The sequence below is a fragment of the Camelina sativa genome, chromosome 1 (genome assembly GCF_030686135.1).
Source record: "Camelina sativa cultivar CO46 ecotype springtype chromosome 1, ASM3068613v1".
NCBI classification, from domain to species: domain Eukaryota; kingdom Viridiplantae; phylum Streptophyta; class Magnoliopsida; order Brassicales; family Brassicaceae; genus Camelina; species Camelina sativa.
The window spans coordinates 13,096,067-13,122,467 of NC_141880.1; the positions used below are offsets into that span (position 1 = coordinate 13,096,067).

General features: G+C 34.9%; 2 protein-coding genes and 3 pseudogenes across 3 annotated transcripts; 3 read left to right on the plus strand and 2 right to left on the minus strand.

The window, feature by feature from the left end:
- The first annotated feature begins 19 nt into the window (after positions 1-19).
- LOC104707951 (uncharacterized) lies at positions 20-5,917 on the plus strand. Its single transcript, XM_087458148.1, has 15 exons — positions 20-465; positions 561-2,374; positions 2,727-2,903; positions 2,991-3,062; positions 3,157-3,237; positions 3,312-3,349; positions 3,430-3,517; positions 3,603-3,728; positions 4,074-4,268; positions 4,353-4,432; positions 4,547-4,616; positions 4,694-4,798; positions 5,017-5,122; positions 5,258-5,345; positions 5,429-5,917. Exons 1-15 carry the CDS (start codon positions 93-95, stop codon positions 5,616-5,618), a joined length of 3,603 nt encoding a protein of 1,200 aa, XP_087314274.1. The 5' UTR covers positions 20-92; the 3' UTR covers positions 5,619-5,917.
- Positions 5,918-6,739: 822 nt separating this feature from the next.
- LOC104790319 (putative E3 ubiquitin-protein ligase XERICO pseudogene) lies at positions 6,740-8,229 on the minus strand (annotated as a pseudogene). Its single transcript, XR_015561849.1, has 2 exons — positions 8,089-8,229; positions 6,740-7,548 (listed from the first exon to the last, which is right to left on the minus strand). The product of XR_015561849.1 is annotated as a putative E3 ubiquitin-protein ligase XERICO pseudogene (transcript).
- Positions 8,230-13,627: 5,398 nt separating this feature from the next.
- LOC109126650 (F-box protein At1g11270 pseudogene) lies at positions 13,628-14,774 on the minus strand (annotated as a pseudogene).
- A 5,088-nt stretch (positions 14,775-19,862) lies between these two features.
- Positions 19,863-21,762, plus strand: LOC104790328 (AAA-ATPase At1g43910-like). The gene is made up of 3 exons (XM_010516059.3): positions 19,863-20,429; positions 20,515-21,067; positions 21,152-21,762. The coding sequence occupies exons 1-3, from the start codon at positions 19,996-19,998 to the stop codon at positions 21,557-21,559; spliced, it is 1,395 nt and encodes a 464-aa protein (XP_010514361.2). The 5' UTR covers positions 19,863-19,995; the 3' UTR covers positions 21,560-21,762.
- An 897-nt stretch (positions 21,763-22,659) lies between these two features.
- Positions 22,660-24,278, plus strand: LOC104707959 (AAA-ATPase At1g43910-like; annotated as a pseudogene).
- Positions 24,279-26,401: the final 2,123 nt, after the last annotated feature.

The window sequence follows — 26,401 nt, forward strand, 5'->3', positions numbered from 1 at the left end:
TTCCCTTTCCCGCACAATATTATTTTCAGATAATAATTCAATTTTCAAAAACCCTAAAATTCGAAACGTTTCCCCCAAATCGTCTCTACCCAATGGCGTCGGAAAAGCCTGAAGACCCGATGAACAATACGGCCGGCGGAATCGGAACAGACGAGGAATCTATAGCACAGCGCCGGAAACGACTAAGGCGAGTGAGCTTCGCCGACCGTGAAATCACTTCCGTCCACATTTTCAAACGTGACGAAGATTACGAGACGCCGCCGAACACCTCCGCCGCGAAGGGTGAACAAGCTGAAACGTCAGAGTCTGAGGATAAAGTAATTAAGTTTTTCGGCGATTTATCTGACCGCGAAGACACTGAAGGAGATGGTGAAGATGAGCCAATCTTGAATGAATCCTTCTTGAGGCCAAAATATTCGCCATCTTCAGGAGGTAGCACTGTTGGCTCTGCTACTAGTGATGACGGTACGCCTTCAATTTCATTCTCCATTTACCTTTGATTGATAAAGTTCTGTGCTTTACACATTTCTGAATCGATTTGCTTTTTTTTTCTTAATCAGAGGATAGTTTCTTCGGCCCTGTGTCATCCCATTTTATCAATCCTGGAAGATTGTCTGACGCTACTATCTCTGAAGACCACCATGAAATGACAATGGACTCTACAGCATTTTCTATGCATTTCCGGAGTCTTGCGAGGTCAGAGTCTGGAGATGTGAGGACTCCTATGAGTAATCTTCCAGTAGAAGAAACTGATACAGGAAGTGCAATGGTGTTGTTGACAAAGCCTAAGAAGCTATTCCCAAAGTCCCCTCTACCTGTTGAGAAGGGGAGTGGTGGTAGAGACTCGAATGATATGAGTATCGTTGGTGAGAATTCTCGCAAATATGACTATGGGTATATAACTCCTACATTAGCAGCTCTATTGGCTGATGAAAGCATGGAATTGCTTCCTGAAGACAATACTGTGGAATCAAGATCCCCCATCCATGGTTTTTCCTTGTCCCCTCAGAATGGATGCATTCCCGTAGTTCAAGCTAATAAAGACTCACATGGTATAAATAGTGGTGATGCTTGTCAAATCCTGTCACCTTCTGGTTCTGGCTCTCGCCCTCAGGTAGTGCTGCAGGAATCAGGAAGCCAACATTACTCAAAGGATGTTTCCCTTTCCTCGTCAACTATTAGAAGGCAAAGTGCGTTTTCAGTTGGTTTATTACCCCAGTCCGTATCTTGTGTTACTCCTTCCCCTAAACGTGGTGGAAGCTTTATGAGCAGGGAAACTCGGGCACTAGTTGAGAGCTTGTCAACCATCCAGAAAAGCAAATCCAGACTTGGATTGATTCCACCTGGTTCTGCTCTTATTCAGAGAATTGAGAAATCAAAGCTTCAATTATCTGGAAACCGCATTGGCAGGGAAGTAGGTGTCCACATGGAAATTCATGCAGGTATACCCATTACCAATTTGGAGGATTTGTTATCCGAACATGATAATAGAACACCAGTTTCTGAGAAGAAAGGCATGCCAGATATATGCAGTAGTGGTGCATTGAGCCCTGTTGTCGACACTGGCGATGATAGTACAACACCAGTTTCAGGAAAGAAGGGCATGCCAGATCAATGCGGTAGTGGTGCATTGAGACCTGCTGTTGACACTAGGGGTGATAATAGAACACCCGTTTCAGACAAAATAGACATGCCAGATCAATGCAGTAGTGGTGCTTTTAGTCCTGATGTTGACACTAGCGATGATAGAACTCAAGTTTCTGAAAAGAAAGGTGTACCAGATCAAAACAGTTGTGGTGCATTGAGCCCTGCTGCTGACATTAGTAATGTGTTTGCACGAAGAAGTCCAGAAGGAAATACTAATTCTGAGACAGAAGGTTCACTCTTCAAACAACAGCAAAGAAATCAGACAGCCAGCACCCCTGAGAAGTTTGTGTCATCAAATGCAACGACGTCAGCATCAAAGAATTTTGTTATTCTTCAAGATCAAGAGCAGCACAGTAAAGCCACCGAAAAATCTGAGATTGGGGATGGAAATGTGACCAAGGAATGTGCTAGTACTAATTCTTTGAATACCTTATCCGACAAAGTTGAATCATTGCTTGCAGAATCTGGCGTATTACTTAGTGACACAGGCTTCTTGAATGGCTCTGCTAAACGAAAAGAGAGGGACAGTATGCTGCATAAAAATCAAAACAGAACCAACATCAGTGCTGCCGAGTTCCTTCTGAAGGATAATAATCATTTGAAAGTACATTGTGAAACAGAAGTTATCTCAGTTGAAGATGTTCCTTCTGTAGTTACAGAAACCCTTCCTAGTACCTCTGGCTCGTCATCTATGGACAGAAGCAAGAATGAGGCTTTACATGCTAAGGTATAATTCTAGACCCGTGTACATGTTTTGAAGAACTATCTCTCCACGGGGAAAATGGATTACACAATCCATTTCTGAACGTTAGTAGATCCTCTTGATCTCTGAAATGATTATAAATTTCCAAATTGGTTCTTTTACACCAACACCTGAACCAGATCATTCCTTTATAAGAAGTTAAATAAGTACCCACTAAGAGGTCATTCAGATTGAACATTTTGACTCAGATTCCATCAAATATCTTGAGAAATTATATCCTGGAGACTATCAAATTTCGAAGCTATCCCAAAGGATGAAAGGATATGATGATAAACTTTGATGTTTAGCCAGATTTCTGAACATAAGTAATTTGCAGGGATCATCCAGATTGAAAAGGAAAGCAGAAGATGTTGATTGTGCAGTTAGAAATTATAGCCCCAAAGTCGGGAGAAGTACACAGTATATTTCAAATTCAGTGATGAACCACCGTGATGGAAAGTTCAATGCTCATGATTGCCGCAGAGTTCGTAGACAAGTAGTGAACTGGGTAGAAGTAAGTACTGGTGATAACTTATTATGTTATTCGAAGTTAGTCCCACTTTGCTTCATACAAACATGTTACTATTTCACTACCTTGCAGATTCCAGGAAAAGTATCAGAAGAAATCAAACAAATGGTTGATCCATTGGCTAATAAGCTGAACCCAAGACTGGTATATTATTTCTCTCTATGGGAACCCAGGCTGGTTACTGAGACTGTTTCCTATTAGCTTTTATAGTTGCAGTACTAATGTTGCAAAAGTGCAGATATGTAAGGTGGAAGATATATTAACACACATGAAGAAGGTTCATTTGTGTGAGATGCTTTGTCTTCAAATTCAGTCTCAGGTTAGCCTATTAGAAAACTTTTGCGATCATTATTTCTATATAAATGTACACTGATGATCTTGTTCTAATTGTAGAAAGTATGTGACGACTTGAGTGGTGCTAAGACAAAGAGGTGCTCCCTGTACTGCCTTTATATATTTTTCGAATAAATTAGTGCCCAGTGTATAACATTCATTGTTAGTATTATTGCAGACATGCTGAGAGTAGATCATTACTCTGCAAGTTAGCGTACGAAAAAGCCAAACTTGAGTTGCTGCACCTCAAGAAAGAAATAATGACGGTAGTTACTTTACTTAATTTGTTCCTCCTTTTCAATTTTTCTTTGATTCTGCATGCTTGATCAAATTCTCTTATATGATATGCAGAAAAAGTTTCAAGCAGTGAGCGCCGGTGTACAAACATCCGAAACATTGAGGTTGAATTGTGCCAACTTTCTACGTCAACATGATTTCCGTTCTACTGGCTTGTTAGATCCTAACCAAGCTGAAGAGGTAACTAGACCAGTTTGAAAAACCCATTCCAGGAATATCTTGGTGTGTCTAGTCTTCCAAATTATTAGGTCGTGTTAACTCTATCAGAGGCTCAAATTGTTTTTTTTGGTAGGCATGGAACAATTTTCAGGGTGATGAATTTTTCACTCTAATTGTAGAAAAATTAATTTGTTTTCATCTCAGATATAATGTTCTGTCCACAGTGTCTCATGATATTATGTAGATAAGAGATGGATGCTATGTTTTATCTTATTAGTATTTACACTTATGCTGTTTTGTGTGTATTTTGACACTTGTTTTAATCTAAGTAATTAATAGACTCGTTATCTATCAACATTTTTCTAGGTTATGATTACTAGTAAACGGGCGGAGATAACACAGGAGATCAAAGAATTGGACTCAAAAATCAAGAAGTTGATTCAATGTTTTACGACGTTCGACACAATGACAGAAGAACCGGCATATGCAGACACTATTAAAATTGCTGAAGATACTTTAAAAAAGAGAATGAGTTGCAGATCCATACGTCAGGATATTCTGGTATATACCGTCTTATATCTATAGACATGGGGATCTAAAACGAAGTGTTTTCCTTAACTTAAATGACCCTTCTGCTGTCGGCAGGTCTGGAAAGTTGACAGTTTGGGTGAATGGAATGATTGTCAAAGCATTGTTCTAAACTATAGTGGCCTTTTCAACCAAAGGTTAGTCCTATTGGTTTTATCTTTCCTTAAAATTTTTGATTAATCTGTTTCCACACTTTGCTACATATACCTGAGTGCTATTGGATTTTATTGAACAACTTCTTGGATATGCAGGCTCACATTAAAGCCTGGTCATCCTTCATGTGTACTAGTTTCAAGCAGTTTGAGTGATACATTTGTTAAGGTAAGGGCATCCAAGCTGTTTTCCTTCCATTAATACATCATCTTCCTTTTGTTTCTAATCAAGACATTGTTCTTCAGCATTTCCCAGAGCTGAATGTTTCAGTTGCATTTAACTCGTTGTTTAACGCTGAAGACTCCCAAAAGTATATCGGTTGTTCCAATATATTGTTGGAGACTACACAGGTGTGTTTCTCTCTCAATTATCTCTTTTTGTTGCTATGGTTCTCTTAATACTATCATAGCATCTTAGGTATTTTTCTTTCTTATTGAGAATGTTGTTGCAAGTCACGCTCGCTTTCTCCTTAGTGTTATAAGTTCCTTTAGAAGAATCACTTCCTCTGGATTTATTTTGTGCAAGAGTAGACCTCTGAAATATGTCTCATTTTGCTCTGAGAATGCAGAAAACCAGTTTGGTCCTACACAATCTGCTAAATGTGGCTGAGGAATTTCATTTAGCTCAAATGAATATACCAAATTTGATCCAAGGAAACTTTGATTCTCCATCAGGTATTCTATTTCCGCCTCTCACTTCCATTTCGGTCATACTAGTTTAACAGTAGTGGCCAACAAATGCGCAATTTAGCAATCATTTAATGACTAGTTCTGTCTGAGATAGGAACTCTTGTATCTTGTTGATTGCAGCGGAGCAGCTTCATTTGCAAATTAGCTTTCTTGATTGCACAAACTTGAGAAAACTAATTGTGATTCTCGATGTGGCATGTTTGATCCAGTAAGTATATAAGCAGCTCACTAACCATCAAGTTTTTAAAGACTCTCCGATAATGAAAATTGTGTGTGGTCTCTTTGTTACAGTGGGAAGTATCCTGGTGATGTAGTTCCCTGTGAACTACTAGAAGTTACAAGCGCAAATAGAGACGGTGTTGCATGGAAACAACTGAAGAACGAAATAGAATCTGCAATGAGTGTTGTTGGATTGGGATATCCTCGGATATTGAGACTCTGTCGTTGCATTTCGAAAGTGTTGCAATCACAAAAGAGATGATGTCTCCTTTCATAACACTTCACATTTTGCTGGTTTTGTTTTTGTAAATATGGCACTAGAGGTATTACTTCTTGTACTACTAGTAGTCTAGTGCCTTTTGCTCTTTTTAATCTTTTAACCAAAAGATTAACTTTGTCACAGTCCCCAGTTTAGTTTTGGGTTTTGTATATGTAACGTCAAGTAGTCTTCCTCGTCTTGGGTCTCTTAGTGTAGAGATTACCTTTTATTAATATTTTGGTGTCGTACAAACTAAACTATGATTGTTTGTTTGCGTTACTTTATCAAAAGTATTGGCTATATATCGATCGACAAAACATTTGCTAAACTATACCATTCATCCCCAAAATCAAATTGGTAAATTGGGCGACACCTGTAACACAATGTAAACAGGTGAAAGTGGTGTAGGCCACTCTTATCTCATCTTTTTAAAATAACCTTACACTGAACCTACCTATTCTGGATTTTGGTTATGGGTTTACTTACTTTATTTGCTACCTTATTGTTATTGATAGTATGCAGACTAATGTAGTAATGTTCTTATCTTATCTTTCCCAATTTGCAAGACATGTCATCAAAAAGTTACTTTCTTTTGTCAAATATCATATCAATTACACAACACTTTCACATCTCACGAGTATACACAGAGCAAACTTCTCTGAATTTACGCTCTCGAACCGGAAAAAAATTTACGAATTTACGCAATAACCTTTACAAATTTAGAACGTAAACCGAGAAACCTCTAGAAATTTACGCTTTGAAATCTAGAAACATTTACAAATTTTCACCCTGAAACCGGAAAATTTCTAAAAATTTACGCTCTAAACTTGGAAATCTTTACAAATTTACGCAATGAAATCAGAAAACCTCTACTAATAGGTTACGCCCTGAAACCGAAAAATCTCTACAAATTTACGCCATAAAACCTGGGAAATCTAGATAAATTTACGCCATGAGACCAGGATCATCCTCCACCCCACAACTACATGCAGGTTCAGAATAACTCTCTTTCTTGCGCTTTTGTATCTTTTTTGGTTAGAGAAATGTAACTTGAAAAGAGTATATGACCCAATCTTACTTTTTGAATAGCTTAATTGCTCATACGACTTTGTAAACCTGAGGTCTTAATCCACACACACACTCACATAGATTCATGAAAACTATGTTCACACAAGAGCTCCATTACACATGGGTGTATATATATAACTCACAAGATATGTACATCAGATTACCCATCCCCGGTCTAAATCTGTTCGAGAATCAACCGCGACGCAGCCTAATTCATAGTAAAAAGTAGCTGTACACAAAACAAACACGCCCAAACAAAAAACACTATACAGTGCAAAGCAGTCACCAAACAGTAGAAGAAAGCTGGTGGTCTTCTGCCACAACAACAAGAGGAGTCCTACACAGTGGGCAAGTGATGTTCCAATAGTCTATCCATTTCTCCAAGCAAGTTTTGTGAAACAAGTGGCCACACTTTAGCTTGTTGATCTCTGAATCCCCTTCGAATTTCGTCAGGCAAACCGAACACTCGTTGTCCGCCTGTTTCTTGCACTTGCACAAGCTCTCAAACCTAAGCGTCGGAGTCCGGTTCCTGAACTCCTCAAGGAAACTCTCTGGCTGGCAGACCCGGAAATCGAAAGGCTCTGAAGTTGGATTCTCTGAAGACGTCGTCACTGAGGAAGGTGAGGATGAAGGTGGCGAGAGACGGATTCCTACTATGCCAAGGACTGATCGAACAATGCCTTTGACGATGGAGATAGATAATGCTGTGTTAACTAATATCACACATAGCATTCCTTCTGATGGACCAGGAAGACTTGATAGACCCATTCTTTCGATTCTTGGAACTGCTACAACGGGTTTGCTCTGGATTCTTGAAACAAGATGTAAATCTTGATCAAATCTTTGTCGGTACAAGGTATGTGATCTGTAAAAACACCATTATGGACACAGTCAGCACATCATAGAAGAAGGACTCAACCAAATAAACCGAAAATTTAAGACATTCCAAACAAAGCAAATAGATATTAATGTCAATCAGTGTCTAGTATAAGCAAGCAATACAGTTGGAGGTCTCATATAATGATCTTGATCCAGAAAGAGAAGTAACTCTAAAATCTTAAAAACAATTTAAAACAAAAGCACAAAGCTTTATCAAACTGATTTGACTCCAATCAATCGAGGTGCCTCAAAACCCAGAAAACACTAATCAGTCTCAAAAGGGTTCAAGAATCTTTATTCATTTAGTTCCACAAACGAGTCTAATCCGTACAACACACAATATTCTGACCCTAAATCAAGAAACATGGATCAAAACCTCTGAAAGATGCAAACTTTATGAAAGAAACAAGAACAATTTGAAATCTTTAACACTAAAACTTCAATCAAAAGTGTTTCTGGGCCAATCAAAGGTTAATCTTTTTTGGGAAAAATCGAAAATTTAGGGGAAAGAGATAAAACAACGAACCTCTAGAGTCAAGTAAGAGAAGCGATGATCACCAATTCAAGAGTAAAAGATGAAGTTTTTATTGTGAGGTTTCCTGGTGTGAAAGTAGTGATGGAATCTGAGAAAGTGTTGTGTGTGTTTTTGATAAAAGAGGAGGTTCCAATTGTTGTTTAATATATAGCAAAGCAAATATCAAAAGCTTCCAATATCTTTAACCAGAGAAGCTTTAACTATGGTTAGTCAATCTAGTTTAGGTCTATCTCAGCCATTTCAGTTTTCAGGTATTTGAGTTTAACCATGGTTACTTTATATCAACAATTGTACTTGCTTCCAAAATTTTTTATTCCATTTTGTTTAATCATACACTGCCAAAAACAATAAAATAATAATCCATGTTTTAATGGAAAAGATATTAGTAAGTAGTGTGTTTTCATTTGTTAAATGTAATGCTTGGCACTAACTTTTTTTCTTCTTTTTTGTCCACACTTGAATACTTTATTTAGACTGAATATATAATATGATTTAACATTTTTCAAAAATTAATACCATGCTTTTGTACCAACAAACAAAATTTAACATTGTATTTAGCATACTTTTATATCACAATCACTATTGTAAACAATATGATAAACAATATGGAATTTATCTATGTTTTCACGTTTTGGAATAGTGATTATGCTATATATTACTAGCATGTTAAAGATTTAATTTAAAAAAACGTATTTAATCTTCTAAATCTAGAGTGTCAACAGTTTATAGTTATTTTTTTGAAAATTCAGTTTAATAAAAATTTTCTCCAAATTATTTATTCAGTTATTCCATTATCTATATATTAAATATATTGTCAAGCCTGACAGAAAAAAAAACTAAAAAACAAAATATTGTCAAACCAATAATATTTATTCTTTAAAATTTAACCGTTATAAAAAACAAGAAGCCTTCAAATGTTTTTCTCTGGTAACATGAATATATAACATATTAATTAAAGTAGTTTTTGTATGCCATATGTATATTTTAATTTCAATTCTTATGTTATTTTCGAGAATATACAAAAAAAAAAAAAAAAAAAAAAATTGAAAGATTTTCTTGAGTAAATATTATTACAAAGGAGCCTAGATAAACCACTCGTCTATTACAATAACCGACATATAAAGAAGAGAAAAATCTAACCAAAATGGTAGAAGGAGAAAGAGAAGAGAGCACATTCCTTAGAGAGGACAAGTATATAAGAAGATGGAATCCAAGGAGGGAATTCGTACTTAGCCGTTACCCAACATTGAAGAAAAATAGAAAATATTTTCGGTTTGGTATACGAAAAAAAATCAGAATTTGGGCACGCTTTTGATGACATTGAAGATTGTGAGGAAAACATAATTTGAGGAGAGCGTTATACTATTATGAAACCGTCGATTTTGCTCCGTCCAAATTTAATAAACGCATGCATGCCATGTTTGAAGCGATGCAAGAAAGGTGTTTTTGCTGCTAGAAGCTAAAGGTAGTCATTGGTTAACAGAATTTCATGCTATAAATGGGATTATGGACAACAGTTTCAACATTGTTTCAAATTAAATTTCAGTTGATAAAGAACATTAGAAAAATAAATGTTTTGATTTGCAAAGAAGACATGTATATTACACTGCAAAGAAGACATCAAAACCTCCAAAAGTTCTCTATAAGAAAGTCGTGAGGCCTCAGCCGCCTAACTCATTTATGAGATCTTGATGTCGTGAGGTTCTTTGACGTCCAGTTTTGACTCGAGTCTCTTGTGTAATTTAGTAATGAGTTATGCATTCGAAACGTTTAGAATTCCATTTTAAAAATTTCATGAGTTAGGTGGTCACTGCTTTTTGCTAGTAGGTATCGTGGAGAGCTATTGATAGCTTCTTCTATAAATACGATGAGACAAATCACACAAGATACGAACCATAATTTAATATTATACACCCTTGATTTACAAAAAATGTCGTACAAAACCCCGACATAAGGGTTATGGAATTGATTCGAGGAAAAATAATGTTGTGAAATTAATTTTGTCGTTATCCCAAATATGAATAAAACATGTCACGACACATTCATTACATTGTATTGAGTAAAAAACCTCACGTTGGCCATGTGTCCTCTCTTGGGCCCTCACAGGACCTGCGGCCTTCATGTTCTACACTTTGTCTTCTTCGTCTTCTTTTGAATTATTTTGATGTGTACATATCAAATTGTAATATGGCATTTTATCCATATATAATGTATCGTAAGTATACTCCAACGCTCCACATGGTCCGACCTTATCGAAAGGACAAACTTTTAAAAAAAACCATTAAAGCTAACCGCTCCAAAAAAAACTTTTGAAGGAGAGCTAAATGAAAGTACGAAATTATGAAAGTGTTTGAAACTATAATGTAACTAGGTATAGGTAGGTGGCACTGAAATGTAGAGGTGAACAACCAATATATATTCAACACTAAGTTAAGTTGTAAATTAAATTTACTAAAGTGTGATGATAATACTAAAGATGATATTTTAAATAGTAGAATAGGTAAGCTCTTGATTCAAACTGCAATATTCAGGTCCGAAAAGTTGTAGTGGATTATTGGATATAAGTATATATATATATATATATATATATACATATAAAAACTGAAACACCAAAAGATAATTAATGTTTAGTAATGTTTTCATTCCATAGAAAACAATACGTTTTCCTACCAGCAAAAACGTAGGAATTTAGTAGGAAAAAGTTTTTTTTGACCATTTTCCTACGGAATAAATAAGAGGAAAGAGCCCGAAGGAAATGAATTTTAGTGAGAATTTGGAAAAAAATATCTTTCTAGTTTCCTACGAAAATATTTTAAAAGGAAACTTCGTAGGAAAAAAGAAAAAAAGGAGAAGGACAGTTTTGTCTAATTTCCTTCGTTATATGCGTAGGAAAACGTTTCCTTCGGCTTCCCTTCCACTGTTGTCCTATAATTTTTCTACGCATCTGTTTTTCCCTTCTACACATTTCATTCTATTTTCCTTCACATTTTCACTCCAATTTCCTTCTAAGATATCCTCCAAGATTCCTTCGAGAATTGCATTCCAGGTTCCTTCAAAAACTTCATTCTATTTAACTACGAAAAAATTCAGATCAAGTTCGTCAAACATTTCATTCTATTTTCCTCGTTTCCAATTAGTTTGCATTTTTATAAATTTAAACTAGACAAATGCAATGCCCAAAACATACTTCATTACTCAGAAAAACAATCCATATACAATAAACGTACTTTTACAAGATTATGAAGATCAAGGTTGTGTCTCGTCTTTGTCTTCCATGGTTGCTGGTGTCTCCGGGTACTCAGGTGGACGTAGATCAGGAAACCGGCCTAGGAGGAGCTTGTTGCATTCCATAAGAAACTTGATCTGAGCGTCCTTCTCTTGTTCACGAGCCTTCAATGTTTGAATCTCTTCTTGTAGTTTAGGAATCTGTCGTGGAGCTGAAGAAGAAGATGGGCATCCATCATCGAAAAGGTTACCAAAGCCATAACGTTTACCTCTAACTTTTGGAACAACTTGTCAATTAAAACCAATAATTGTAAAAAGCTCACTTGAATAAATTTTGTAAGACATCCACAACTTGTAAATCACTTGATAGATAATGAAACAGTTAATAATATAAGGAGAAAGAGTAACTTACTTTAGGCATAATAGAGTTAATCTCTTCTGTTGTAAGAGGGTCTGGCTGAGCCGAAGGATCACCATCAGGTTGGCGTTGGGATTGGATGAGCTCCACTTGACTAGAAGCCTTATCCAGAAACTGTTTGGTCTTCATATCACTAATGGTTCGGGTCTTCTTGTCTAAGTGTGTTTGTTCCATGAAATAAATCATATTAGGCTCCGTTCCTAATTCAATTTTCTTAGCAAAAAACAGAAACCATAGTTAGATTAGGAAACAAATAAAGGCATTAATCAGATTCTAAGTGTGAACTAAATTGAATCAGAAAAACCTGAACTGATGATTGAATGAAACTTGCAAAACGGTAACAGAAGTACTTGCGATCTCATCCCAACGGCGTTCATACGTTTTTGCACCGTTGTTGTGTTTAGCCACCCCTAATCCACCTCGTTTACTTCCCCGATTGATAGAGTTTTGGGCTGCCATCTCTTTTGTTTTTTCATCTGTCCACATCTTGATGTAACCATCAAATAGATTCTTCTTCGCCTTCATCCAATCAGGTAAGTCGTCAGCTCCTTTTTCTTGTAGTATACTCAATTCTTTTATATTAAGGATCTGACTAGTATAATTAAGATATGTAAGATTCTATTTTAAAACAATTAATTTTACCCTTTATAGTATTTGAAAAGAGCAATTAATTAGAAAAAAATTTATCACCCTTACGATTTAGAAACCCTTATGATTTTTTGAGAAATTTCGATTATATACTAAAAACGAGAAAACTCCTCTCAAAAAAGTCATATGTGCAAGGTTCTTTTTTGAAACAAATAAAGGGTTCCTTCATAATCTTTCATAGTCTATTTGAAAATATTATCAAAAATTTACAAAGATACAACAATTCTTTTTTTTGAAAAGTATGAACATTTGAATTCATACATATATTTTGTTGAAACATAATTATATAAAATAAAATAATTTTTTGGGATATTTTAACTTGGAAATTTTCAGAATAGTTTAACTTGATATTTTTAAAACATTATGATAATTTTTAAAGGAATCAAAATATTTAAATTTTAGGATATTTTAACTTGGAATATTTATGGAGCTCGAGTACTGAAAGTCCTTATGATGTTATTGTGGTAATAGTATACTTAGCAAATCACATGCCGTATAGGCTAAACCACTAAGTCGATGTTGGTTATATTGAGAAAGATGTGAATGAATGTTTGTAAGAAAGGGTTGTTTAGTATGTTACATTGCACCCATACTTAGAGTTTGTAGTCTTTGTATAAATATGCAGCCTGAAGGCATCCATTGTGTGTTAAGAGAAATATAAAAAATATCTTCTAAATCTTTTATGGTATCAGAGTCATGGTTGTGATTTCTCAAGTAATGTAAATTGGTGATGAAAGAGTGAACGGCAATAATAAAGGTGTTGAGTATCCGTGCTTTCTCCCTGGGGCCGCCAGAGATCAGATCAGAATCTTGAAAGTATATTTTCTGAGATCGAAGGAGAGGTTATCAAGAGGATTCTGATCCGTATCGTATCCTTCAAAGACGAGAAATCCATGAAGCAAACTATTGGAGTGATGAACGGGTAAGAGGTTGATAGGCCTTAACATAAGACTTAGTCATAAAGTGACACTAACGTGCCAATGTTATATAGGCCTCTCCACGACTTAGTCATACGATACGACGTAGGAACTGTCGTAACTAATTGATGTTTGTATACCTCTATATATTCTTTGTAAATCTCTTTGATTAAGTAATGAGAAACACTCTTCATAGGCGTTGTATCATTGTGAATAAAGCACATCGTAGAGGAAGCAATATATCTCCAATAATTCAGAGTTGCGAAAGTTGCTTTTAAGTTACAATGGTTCTCATCGGTACAAAGGAAAGAAAAGAATCAAATTATACAACAGAAAACAAACTTTGGAAATAAGAAACAGGAGCTCTAGGTTTGATTGGTTCGTAGAGTAATTTATAACACTTGCTATGGAGATTATATGTTACCAGTGAGTCCACCCAATCGGCACCTTGAAGAAGTAACCTTTTCTTCTCAAGAATAGCTATCGGTGACAGAGCCAAGGCGGGTTCCTTAAACCATTTAAAAGTTATGGTGAGATCTATCGAACACAGTTTCTTCCACATCTTGCTGCCTAAAGAATCAAACGACCATATAACTTGTGTGGGCCATTTTTTCTCAGATACGCACAAGCGGTTGTTGAGTACGCACATGGTGAGCTGAAGAGGGTCGCAACGATATGCAAAGGGAGCTTTACAAACGACGTGAAACGTTTCGGTGTGAAGATTAAAAGATAACACCTTAGGTTCTTCACATTCGGTGAACCAATAAAGCGATCCATCTAAATACACAGGTTTGTGATGAGCGTTTATCCGATAAGGAGAAGCATGGACAACGAACCTCCAAGCATTGGTGCTAAAATCGAAAACTTCACAAGTAGTGACATTGTCGAGACCAAATTCGGATGAATTATATAAACCAAACCGGCTTGAACGTGCCTTTAACCGTGTCTTTACCGAATCCAAGCTTAAGACTCGGCAACTCAAACTCTTTTCTTTTATACTTTTGGATGAGAAGCTGTTGGCAGTAGGAAAGATGAAAAGTCCGATGCCATCTAGTTAACGGATTCACCACGACACTCGGTTTGTAGATACAGTAGACGCATACTAGACCGTCACAACTACCGTAACAGAACTAGCTGCCCGAAACAGGGAACGTGGCTGTACAAATTTGAGTTGATGATCCCAACACAATTTTGCGAGAGTCTGGATTCCGACCATCATCACGGTAATAATTGAAACGAACCGTAAGGACATCGGGACCCTGTGATTGCTTACGGTTGATCTGTTGTCTTTCCATGAAAGGTCGGGACTCGATAGTTGATTTCCATAACTTTGATACAGATTTGAGTCTTAGGAGAGGTTTCACCGGAAGCTTCTCGAGGATGAGCGCTACAACGTCGTGTGGTAGAGAATCCAAAACAGAGCGATGCCTTTTCGATACCAATCTCGACCCAATTCTTTTCTTCGACATTGTCTTGCTTCTAATCAATACACTACCGAAAAATAGTAGATATAGAGAGAACTCGGAAAAAAAAAAGGAAAACTCGGCAAAAAGGAAAAAATTGGTAAACGAGAGATTAGCTCAATATCAATCATTCCTGAAGACTTTGGGAATGAGAATTGACAATTTGACATCAACAATTTTTATTAAACATTCAAATTATTTTCAAAAATATATATATAAGAAGTTCGATAAATAAATAAATAATAATAATATTTAATATTTTGTTTTAAATCGTAAATTTTTTTTTAATTATTAATCATGAAAACATCTATAATAAACATAATAACATAATTTATAAACCAAAGTACCAAACATATATATACTTCACTATTTGGAAACGAGCATATTCTTCATCAAGTTTTGAATAGAAAATTATAAATCCTAAACTATTGCATTTATTAGCTTAAACATGAATTAACGTGTTGACAAAAAAAAAATGAATAAACCAAACTCAGAAACAAAGAAAAGAACTAAAAATTACAAGAAATTTTCATAAGTTAACCAATTTGTTTATCAAATAAATTTCTCAAACCTATGAGTTTACGTAGGAATTCAATGTAGTTTACGTAGTTTAGAAAATTATGGAGAAAAAATATTTTGTGTGAGGGATTTAGAGGGGGTATTAAACTCATATTTTAGAAGATTTTAAAGTATTTTTAAAATTACTTGTTACTCAATTGATGATTTTTAAAACTCTTTTAAAATCCTATGTTATTCAACTTGAAATTTATATAAAATCAATTAGAATGATTCACAATCTCTTGTTATTCAATTCAAATTTGTAAAACTCACTTAAAATCTACTGTTATTCAAAATATTACAACTTTTAAAAAAATAGCTACTTTGAATGATTTTAAAAGATTTTGTTAGCTTTTTTAGTTGAAAAATATGACTCATACAATCACACCCTTGGAGATGGGATTTTGAAGGATTTCCAGAAAAAAGGTCAAACCGTGTAAAACTCACACCCTACGTACATGACACCACTGCCGGAAAAGAGCCTTGTCCTCAAGGTTCTCATGAAGTAAACAGGTTCATATCTTTCATTGCCTTCATACGTTGCATCAGTCACAAACTTGTTTCCTTGTCGTTTCAGCCATCGTAAAGAAGATAGAAGTAGCTTACCAAGGTTTCTCACGTTGACGTGATTAAATTTTTTAGTTACTGCAGTGACGGCCTCTTCTTTTGGCGGGTTGATGTCGAGAGTTTTTGTTGAACTGAAACCACCTTGCCCACTAACCTCCACACGTCGACCATCATTCACTCCCTCAATGAAGCCGTCTTCATCGTAAACGTCATAGATCAATCGGATCATCACTGTTGTAATATCGAAATCTGAAAGAAACTGACTTTGATCCAAATAAAGCATCCACTTAACATGACACTGAAGATCCAAATTTGATTAAGAAATCAAATTGGGGCTCTGATACCAAATGTTAGCTATAAAAGCTAATTTCAGTCACTCTTCAAAGCCAAAGAGAATTGCTCATAAGAACAACACAAGAACAAAAGTTTCTTAACAATATTTTCTTCATGTTCGATTCTACAATAGCCAAGATGCTTAAATACACATAGGAAATTTGGCCCTTGAATAGCCAATATTTTCTTCATGTTCGACACCATCTCCATAACTCTCTGTGTGTTTATTGAACTCTTAACTTAGAAAAATTTGGCTCTTGAATCAGTAGGGCTCTGATACCATGTTAGAAGCAAAAGCTTCTCTCTCACAAATAAACAAAACAAACGTACTTGTTGATGTGTTTTATAGAAGATAGAACAGAGTATTAGAGAAACTTGTGATTTTATTAATAAACTGGAAAAACTTGAGTTTTACAATGATGAGACTATGTTTTTAAATCAAACGTTGTAACTGCTACAAACGTTACAATGCTTATAAGCATAGTTTAATACAAATACAACCTCTAGCTTAATAATTAGGATAATTAAACTCAATTAAATCCAACACACTCTTGGGGTATCACCACCAATGCGCTCTCCTGCACCTGCAATCTTCACAGAGAAACTCAGAATAAATCTACTCTATTGTATCTCGGCATCTTGGCATCTTTGTACTTCCCTTTTTTCATTACCACTCCTACGCCAAGCTCTTGTAAAAAAAAAAACTGTTCCTTTTGGTAAATAATATTCATATATCATAAAAAAAAAAAAAGTAGACAAATGGTGTGTTTTGAAATATCCTAAAATCACTTACAAAATCTCACAGATTCTCATTTCATTTTCATTTTCTTTAAATTAAAATTTCTAACAAATCATCAAATCTCCTAAAATCTTACTCAAATCTCTCAAAATCCTAAAATATTAAAATCTAACCAAATCCTAGAAAAAACAAGTTGAATACCCCCCTCTTAATTAGATTTATAAGAAAATTGCCTATTTTTAATCTTCGACCAAAAGAAAATGAAAAAAATGAGTTTAAAATTTGTTATGTCTATTGGACTTTGAAACTTATAAAATTATTTTTTTTATTGGGATGCAAGTATGTCTGGTGCAACTTTACATTTGAATATGATGCATACTACAAAAATCATATGATATACATATATTTTTCAAAATCTATGTGATACAACTGTACCACCCTTGTATATGGTGGATCTGCCCCTGCTGCTGAATGTCTTGCACAATCGGAGCAACAAATGGCCTGACTTCTTCACCATTCAACTGAAATACAACTTCTTGGGAATCCGACTCAAAAATGACATAGGGATATTGAAGACATACCATATTTGCTACCGCCCCTCTTATAGCTTCAACTTCTATCTCTAACACAATTCTTGTCTTAGGTGATGTTCTAGCTCCCAGCCATAATGTCATCCCCCGATAATCTCTAAGAACCCATCCTACACCACCATTGTTCCCAACTCTTGGCCACGCTCCATCAGAGTTGCATTTGACCCATCCATGTGGTGGTTTGGTCCATCTTAGCCTTTGAAGTTTGAACCTATGGGATTAGAGATTATTGGACCTCTTTCTTTAACCATTTGAGGAGACAGGTAAGAGGAGTCTTCTTCACGCTGAGGGTGTTCTTTCTGAAAGTTAAAAAACCAAAATAAATTGGCACACACTTCAGTCTGACCATCCACCTTCATGGAGTACATTAAGATATAGAAATATAAGAATCAAAAATTAGGTAAACGTACTAGGACTCAGTCCCCCCGCGATGTCGCGGGGGAAGTATTTTATAAAAAGTAAATAAATTTAAAATTTAAAAATATACATTGTGAATGTAATAGAATAGCTTGAATACATAAATATTAAACATAAACTATTACTAAAAACACAACCATCAATATAAAAATTTATAAACAAAAAAATATTATGTAGAATAGGCATAACTTTTCAAAAAACATTGTTTAAAGTATTCTAAATATATAAGATATTTTATGAAGAATTATGATAAAGAGCTACAATTAAAAAAAATCATAATAACAAAGTGATCTTAACTAAGAATATTGAACTAATGGTCTTAATGAGTAAATGTAATATTTATTAAATAATTATAATTAAAAATGTATTTAATAATGAGTGAAACTATATCAAAGAAAATTTGAAATTAAAATACACAACTTTTAACATAATAAAATACAAACATGATAAAATAAAATTTAAATATTAAAATAGTTTTAAACGAAAAGTTATGATAAATAGACGCAATTGTAAATTTTATAGTAAGGTTTATTATATTTCTATATTGCTATCATCATGTTAGATTATATAATAACATTGAATATTAGATATTAGATATTAATATTCAAATTATTTAAACTGAACATAAAAGGAATTTTTGTTTCAACGAACTATGATTTGTTAGTTATTGATGACGAGACAATTATATAGAAAGTTTAAAAGACATGACTATTTAAATAGGAACATCTAGTAGAACAAAAAAATGTGATGAAAAATATGAACAGATACAACTGTTTAAGTTAAAAAAAACAAAAAAAACAGTTTTTCACAAAAAATACTAAAAAAAGTCGCAATTGTTGTTCGCATTTATTCAGATTATTATTTTTACTTTTTAATATTAAATATTAAAATATTGTTTTATTGAAAAGTTACGATAAATATACACAACTGTAAATTTTATATTATGTTGTATTAAATTTCTCTATTGCTATAATAATTTCGAAAATTTTAGTTAGATTATAGAATAACGTTGAATATTAGATATTAATATTCAACATAAAATGAAAATTTTATTTCAATGAACTTGTTGGTTACTGAAGAAGAGACAAATATAACTGTTTTAATAAACAAACACGACTTTTCGGAAAATATCCAAAATGTACTATATATTGAAAAAACACAACTATTAGTCGCATTTATTCAGATCGTTATTATATATAGATTATTCTTTAGACTGGGATAAGCTTAATCTAAAAAATTAGTTCTTTCTTTAAACACTTTCTTTAGTATTTTAGAGAAACAGTTTTTTTTTAATAATCATTTTGAATGCAAATATATATGAGAATTGTTAGATATATAGACGATCATACTGCACAAACACTTCGCTCCGACAATTACACTTTTTTCCTATGTTCAGCTCACATAGGAAAATTAGTTAATTTCATCTGCTAAGATTCACATCTGTATCCAAGTTGTGGAGATCAACTATTTTGTCTACAATTTCATTAATCTCCAGTTGTCGGTTTCTAACTAAAATTAATAGACACAATTAAAATTGGATTATATAACATATAATAAATGTGTGTTTTTTTAATATTTTTTAACACTGTTGTGTTTGGAAATATTTCCTTATGTTTTATTTTTTATTATTTTATTTTAGATTTTTTGTGCATTATATTTTTTTGTAGAAGACAATAAATATCATTAAATGTTACTTTATTATGGTTAGATAATTTTTTTTCATTTTAATAGTATGTGACACTTTTCCAATGAATGAAAACTCTCAAATTATTATTTTTTTTTTCTTTTCTTTATGACTTGCATGTATTATGAATATCTTAATAGTTAATAAAACAATCTTTTTCTGAGGAAAAAAAAAATATAAAACAATCATTCTTTCTTTTTTTGATTAATCAATTAAATATCAAAGATTTGCAAGGTTTCACATTATGTACACCCCACCCCCCAAACTCTTTATAAACCCCAAATAAGCACATACTCTTCTCAACCAAAGCTCTTCATCATCTTCCTTGTTGCTTAAGCTATGGCTTCTCTTATTAACCAAGTCCCTTCTGTATCGACAGTCTTCGCCCTCTACACATCTTTATCTGCAATCACTATGATTCTCCGTAACATCCTCAACGATCTTGTGCCAAAGAAACTCCGTGAATACATCACTGTGAAATTTATAGACTTGTTCTCCTCTTATTATCAGTCGAGTTTTACGTTTCTGATCGAGCAAAAATGGGAGTTTTGTGATAATCAGACTTTTCGTGCCGCCCAAGTTTACTTACAATCGCGCCTCGCCGGACTCTCCACGGGAGAATTCCTAGTGGGTTCGAGTGATCTCAAGAATCCGGCGGCTGAGCTAAGTCTCGGAGTCCCTGTCAACGTAAAGATGGCTGATGAGTTTGAAGGGATTCATCTTGAGTGGTCTCTACGCTGTCTTGAGACTAAGAGTTTTCCCTACGAGAAACAGTACTTTTAATCTCAATCTTTCTCTTCTCCTTGATCTTAATCTTAATATCATTTTTGTTCTTACAGTACTGGTTTCATGTTTCAGGTATTTTCATCTGACTTGTAAGAAGCAATATCGTGAGAAGATAATGAAGGATTACTTCCCATACTTTGCAAAATCAGCAGAAAAGATTATAAGACATCGCGAAGATCTTTACATCTACACTTACAACCGGCAACAGTCAACATGGCAAGCAGCCATTTTCGAGCACCACACGACCTTCGAGACCTTAGCTATTGAGCCGCAACTCAAGACCACCATGATCGACGATCTTGATGCTTTCGCTAAAGGAAAAGACTTCTTCAAGACCGTGGGACGCGCCTGGAAACGTGGATATCTTCTTTACGGTCCACCAGGTACAGGAAAATCCTCTATGGTGGCTGCAATAGCTAATCACATGAACTACAATATCTATGATCTCCAAATTCAAAGCATTAGTGACGATGCTGAGTTGCGGAAGGTTCTTACCGCCACCAAGAACAGGTCAATTCTTCTCATTGAAGACATTGATTGTGGTGCTGATTCTTCTTGTAAACGCCAGACCAAAAAGGAAGAAGATGTTGAGCTTGGAAAGAAAAAAAAGAAGCATGACCTTGGGGTAAGTTAGAAATATTCCTCTGTTTTATTTTATTTTATTACCTCTCTGTTTTTTGAACCCATGAATCTTCTTCCTTGTGGATAGATATCTTTGTCTGGCCTATTGAACTTTGTAGATGGGCTTTGGTCCAGCTGCGGCGAAGAAAGAATCATAATTTTTACAACCAACCACAAGGAGAAGCTCGACCCGGCATTGCTGAGGCCAGGAAGAATGGATCTTCACATTCTCATGGATTATTGCACCCCTTTTGTGTTGAAGAAGCTTGTGGCTATGTACCTCAAAATTAATGACCATTTCCTGTTTGATCCTATTGAGAAGGTTGTCCGTGAGGTGAGTGCAACTCCGGCTGAAGTCGCGCAGCAGCTCATGGCGAGTAAGAACGTAGATATTGCGCTCAAAGGTCTTCTCGAATTCCTCGAATACAAGATGTTGAAGAAAGAAGATACCAAAGTAGAGGAAGAGGGGGATATTGAAGATGTTGACACTACATAAGCTTAACATAGAAAGTATGTAATTTGTATGTCAATTCCTTTTGGCAATAATAACCATTTCTTCATACCAGAGGAGTATTAAGGAAAAGAGTATCATCATATCACCTATGATTACTCAAATCCCATATATTACTTTAATATACATTAATTATATTATTCTATGTAATCCCTTTAATTATATTATTTGATTATGGTTTGTGCTTATATATAAGTTGTATCATTCTATTTGATAATAGTACACAACAATATAATACAATTATATTCTCTCTATTCACATGGTATCAGAGCCACAATGATCTAACGATCGACTTTGTTCCTGTTTCTAAGCTATGTGTTTCTATTGTTTATTTTTGTTTTAAGCCAAGTGCTTCCACATTCAAGTTCATTATGAACCACTGAATCTAAGTCATCGAGTTTCTTTTTATTCAAGTCTACTATCTTAGACCTCTGAATCTAAGTCAAATATTTTTTTCTTTTATTTTAAGCCAAAAGTGCTTCTATCATCCAAGCTTATATATTATAAGTCTTTGAATCTATGTCGAATTTCTTTTTTTTTTAAAAGAAAAAAATTGGATCTCCTTCTCTAACCATCGTTGATTTCGGCCACCTCAACATCACACAACTCGTCATCGTGTCGAGTCGTTAGCAAATCTTGCTCAACAACAGCTCATATTCTCAATTCATAAACGGATCTCCAACACTTGGACTTGTCAATCTCAAGCCGTTATTTTCGCTTCGCTTCATCACCCCTTGAGATTGAGGGGGCGTATTAAGAAAAGAGTATCATCATATCACCTATGATTACTCAAATCCCATATATTATTTTAATATACATTAATTATATTATTCTATGTAATCCCTTTAATTATATCATTTGATTATGGTTTGTGCTTATATATAAGTTGCATCATTCTATTTGATAATAGTACACAACAATATAATACAATTATATTCTCTCTATTCACAAGGAGAACCCATCAATACCTAAGAGACTCATAATAATTAAAGATATATTTTTGTTTATATAACCCAATAGTTTGGCTGAAAACAGGAAACCCTGTCACTTTATTTCTTTCTCAAGAAACCTCGAATCCAACACCAATGCAAGTAATGTTTATTTTAAACCTATCATTTTGTAAACTTATTTGTTTGTCATTACAATATTTAAGACATGTATATAGGTTACTGTCATCATCAGTAACATCTTCAACGAGATTGTGCCTAGGAAAATCCGTGATTACATCACTGTAAAAGTGGTAGACTTGTTCTCTTCTTGCTTTCAGTCGAATTTCACGTTTGTGATCGATCATAAATGGGATTTTTGCCAAAATAATACTTTCCTCGCGGCCAAAGTTTATTTAACCACGCGTCTGGCGGGACTCTCCACCGGAGAAATCCTCGTGGGTTCGAGTGATCTCAAGAATCCAGACGCTGAGCCTAATCTCGGAGTCCCTCTCAACACAAAGATATTTGATGAGTTTGAAGGGATTCCATCTTGAGTGGATTCTACGCGTCATTGAGACTAAAAATTATCCCTACGAGAAAAAGTATATATACATTGCTTCTTCTCTCTTCTCCCTTGACTGAAGTCTTTAAATCTTTTTGTTGTTCTTACAGTATTGGTTTCATGTTTCAGGTACTTTCATCTGACTTGTAAGAAGGAGTTTCGTGAGAAGATAATGAAATATTACTTCCCACACTTTGCGAAAACAGCTGCGGAGATCATGAGACATCGCAAAAATCTCTACATCTACACTTACGATAAAAGAGATTCATCATGGGAATCAGCTATTTTCGAGCACCACACGACCTTCGAGACCTTAGCTATGGAGCCGCAACTCAAGACCACCATAATCGACGATCTTGATGCTTTCGCTAAAGGAAAAGACTTCTTCAAAAGTGTGGGACGCGCCTGGAAACGTGGATATCTTCTTTACGGTCCACCGGGTACAGGAAAATCCTCTATGGTGGCTGCAATAGCTAATCACATGAACTACAATATCTATGATCTCCAAATTCAAAGCGTTAGAAACGATGGTGAGTTGCGGAGGGTTCTTACCTCTACCAAGAATAGGTCAATTCTTCTCATTCAAGACATTGACTGTGGAGCTGATTCGTCTTGAGCTCGAAAAGAAAACAAAGAAGCGTGACCCTGGGGTAAGTTAAAAAAAAAAAGATTCCTCTGTTTTTAGTAACCTCTCTGTTTTTGAACCTTATTATGAATCTTCTTCCTTGTGGACAGATATCTTTGTCTGGTCTACTGAAATTTGTAGATGGACTTTGGTCGAGCTGTGGAGAAGAAAGAATCATAATTTTTACAACCAATCACAAGGAGAAGCTCGACCCGGCATTGCTGAGGCCAGGAAGAATGGATCTTCACATTCTCATGGATTACTGCACCCCTTTTGTGTTGAAGAAACTTGTGGCTATATACCATAAAATTGATGACCATGTCCTGTTTGATCCTCTTGAGAAGGTTGTCCTTGAGGTGAGTGCAACTCCGGCTGGAGTCGTGCAGCAGCTCATGGCGAGTAAGAACGCTGATATTGCGCTCAAAGGTCTCCTAAAATTCCTGGAAAACAAGAAAAATGAAGAAGGAAGAAATTACCAAAGTTGAGGAAGAGGGTGAGATTGAAGATGCTAAGACTAAAGAATATAAAAAATGCTCAGACATAACTAATGCTATTAATTATCTTATGACTTATAAGAAGTTACTTTAATTATATTTCAGTTCTACTTCATACCAGATGTGAAAAATTGTATCTGAAACTACATGTTGGTTGTGTATGAAGTATTAGGGGGAGACTCAGTCTTATAATATTAACTACTGTAGTTTATATGACCCAATAGTCTGGCTAAAAACCGGAACATGGAAAGAAAAGGCAACAACTGAAGATGATATATTCACAGCATAACCCTATGACCTAGCAAGTGATATTGTCGCAGTAACGTACCCATGACATGCGTATGCTTCTTGAACCAGCTAGCTTTCTTGATGTTGTTTCCGCATCTGAGATGTCACGTGTGCTATGGTTATGGCATCTAGGAAAATTGATAGTTACGTAAGTTATTCAATTACTGTTTTTATTGGAATCAAGATAACGTTCTCAATAAGTCCCACTAGTCCCAATAAGAAAATTGTGTATTTTCAAAACTAACCAGAAGTGCGAAGCAAAAGTGGGATGAGCTTTATCTGAAACTTATAATTCATTAGTCCATCACTAGCAATCAGGACTGCTAGCAATAATATAATAGACTTCAACGTACGTGCTTTATATCATCCTCTTTAAGAGATATCAAGCAGGAGTACGTCGACTAGGAAGAAAAAGTATAGGTTGCGTAAATTTCATTTGTGTCAAGAAAGTCATATATATATATATATATATATAAGGGCAAAAAGAGGAATTGCACTCAATAACCAAAAGAAGCTTTGTAATTGCCTGAACCACTCTTAACCATTAAAATTTAAAAGTTTATATTCTCTATAATTTATACAATAATTACATAATTAACCCTTACCACCACCACCACCACAACCACCATCACCCTACCACCACAATCACCACTCCTACAACCATCACACAACCATCTCCAGCAGCCATCATGTCAAACACAGCCGGCCACCGCCGACCACCTTCGACCACCGCCAGCCACCTCCGTCTTTCACCTCCGCCGGCCGACCACCTCCGGCCACCGCTGACCGACCACCACCGGCCGATCACCTCCCGCCACCACCACCGCCTGCCACCACCTCCGCCTGCCACCACCTCCGGCGGCCACTATCACCCAAACACTTAACACCAAAAAAGTAATTTTATCTACCCTTATCTTAATCTCCTAATTTTTTTTTCAAATTATATGCGATATTCTTAATTTGTTTTATGGTTTTGGTTAGTAGGCAAATTGGCATGGCAAAAACCCTCCATTTTTTTTTGCAACTCAACCCTACAACTAGAACAAGAAATACTTGGATTGGGGTGAACTCTTTTATTACCTTCCTCCTTTTTCAATCAATCAAAATCTTGTATATAAAATTATTTAAAGAATAAATCAAAATTAAATATAAAAGCAAAACAAATTAATGAAACAAATTCTGTATATTTTCAATTAAAGAAAGTTAAATCTTGGCTTGATTTAGATTATACAATTAAACAAGGTTATATATCGCTTTGAGTTTATAAATAAGAATTAGAGTTTAGATTTTACAATTAGAACAAAATTATATGTTGGTTTGGATTTACTATGAAGGTGATTAGGATTTAGATTTTACAATTAAAACAAAATTATATACCGGTTTGGATTTACAAATGAAATGGTTAGAGTTTAGATTTTACGATTAGAACGAAATTATATGTCGGTTTGGGTTTATAAATGAGGTGATTAGAGTTTAGATTAATGGATAGGTCCTGTATGGATTAATTGGGCCTCTCACTGCATTAATTGGGCCTCTCACTGCAGAAGAGAGTTAACCATATATATACATTCAATTTGCATGCATACAAAGTGGAATTAAATTTGTTGGTAAGAGCACGGTGAATAAATGTCAAGCATGAATTACAATTCTAGAGTACCCTGATTTTGAAGATCAAATCCTGTTTTTCACAACGGAACCCTATGGCTTTTATTCTTTCTCAAGAAACTTTTAGTGAACAACAATGCAAGCAATATAGAACCCTGAACATATGCTTCTTAAACCAGCTTTCTCGATGTTGTTTTCGAATCTAATATGTCCCATGCTATTGTCACAACATCATGCAAAAGTAGGTTTGAGTGTGGTTACTAAAGTTATTAAAAACCTTTTTTTTGTGATGGATATAGCGAACATTCTCATTATGTCCCATCA

What these genes read in the sequence shown, in the direction of transcription:
- LOC104707951 (XM_087458148.1), top strand. Translation starts at nt 93, where the DNA reads ATGGCGTCGGAAAAGCCTGAAGACCCGATGAACAATACGGCCGGCGGA. An exon ending in CTCTGCTACTAGTGATGACG is followed by an intron (nt 466 to 560) that starts GTACGCCTTCAA and finishes TTTCTTAATCAG; the next exon opens with AGGATAGTTTCTTCGGCCCT. An exon ending in ATGAGGCTTTACATGCTAAG is followed by an intron (nt 2,375 to 2,726) that starts GTATAATTCTAG and finishes AGTAATTTGCAG; the next exon opens with GGATCATCCAGATTGAAAAG.
- LOC104790328 (XM_010516059.3), top strand. Translation starts at nt 19,996, where the DNA reads ATGGCTTCTCTTATTAACCAAGTCCCTTCTGTATCGACAGTCTTCGCC. An exon ending in AGTTTTCCCTACGAGAAACA is followed by an intron (nt 20,430 to 20,514) that starts GTACTTTTAATC and finishes TTCATGTTTCAG; the next exon opens with GTATTTTCATCTGACTTGTA. An exon ending in AAAAGAAGCATGACCTTGGG is followed by an intron (nt 21,068 to 21,151) that starts GTAAGTTAGAAA and finishes CCTTGTGGATAG; the next exon opens with ATATCTTTGTCTGGCCTATT.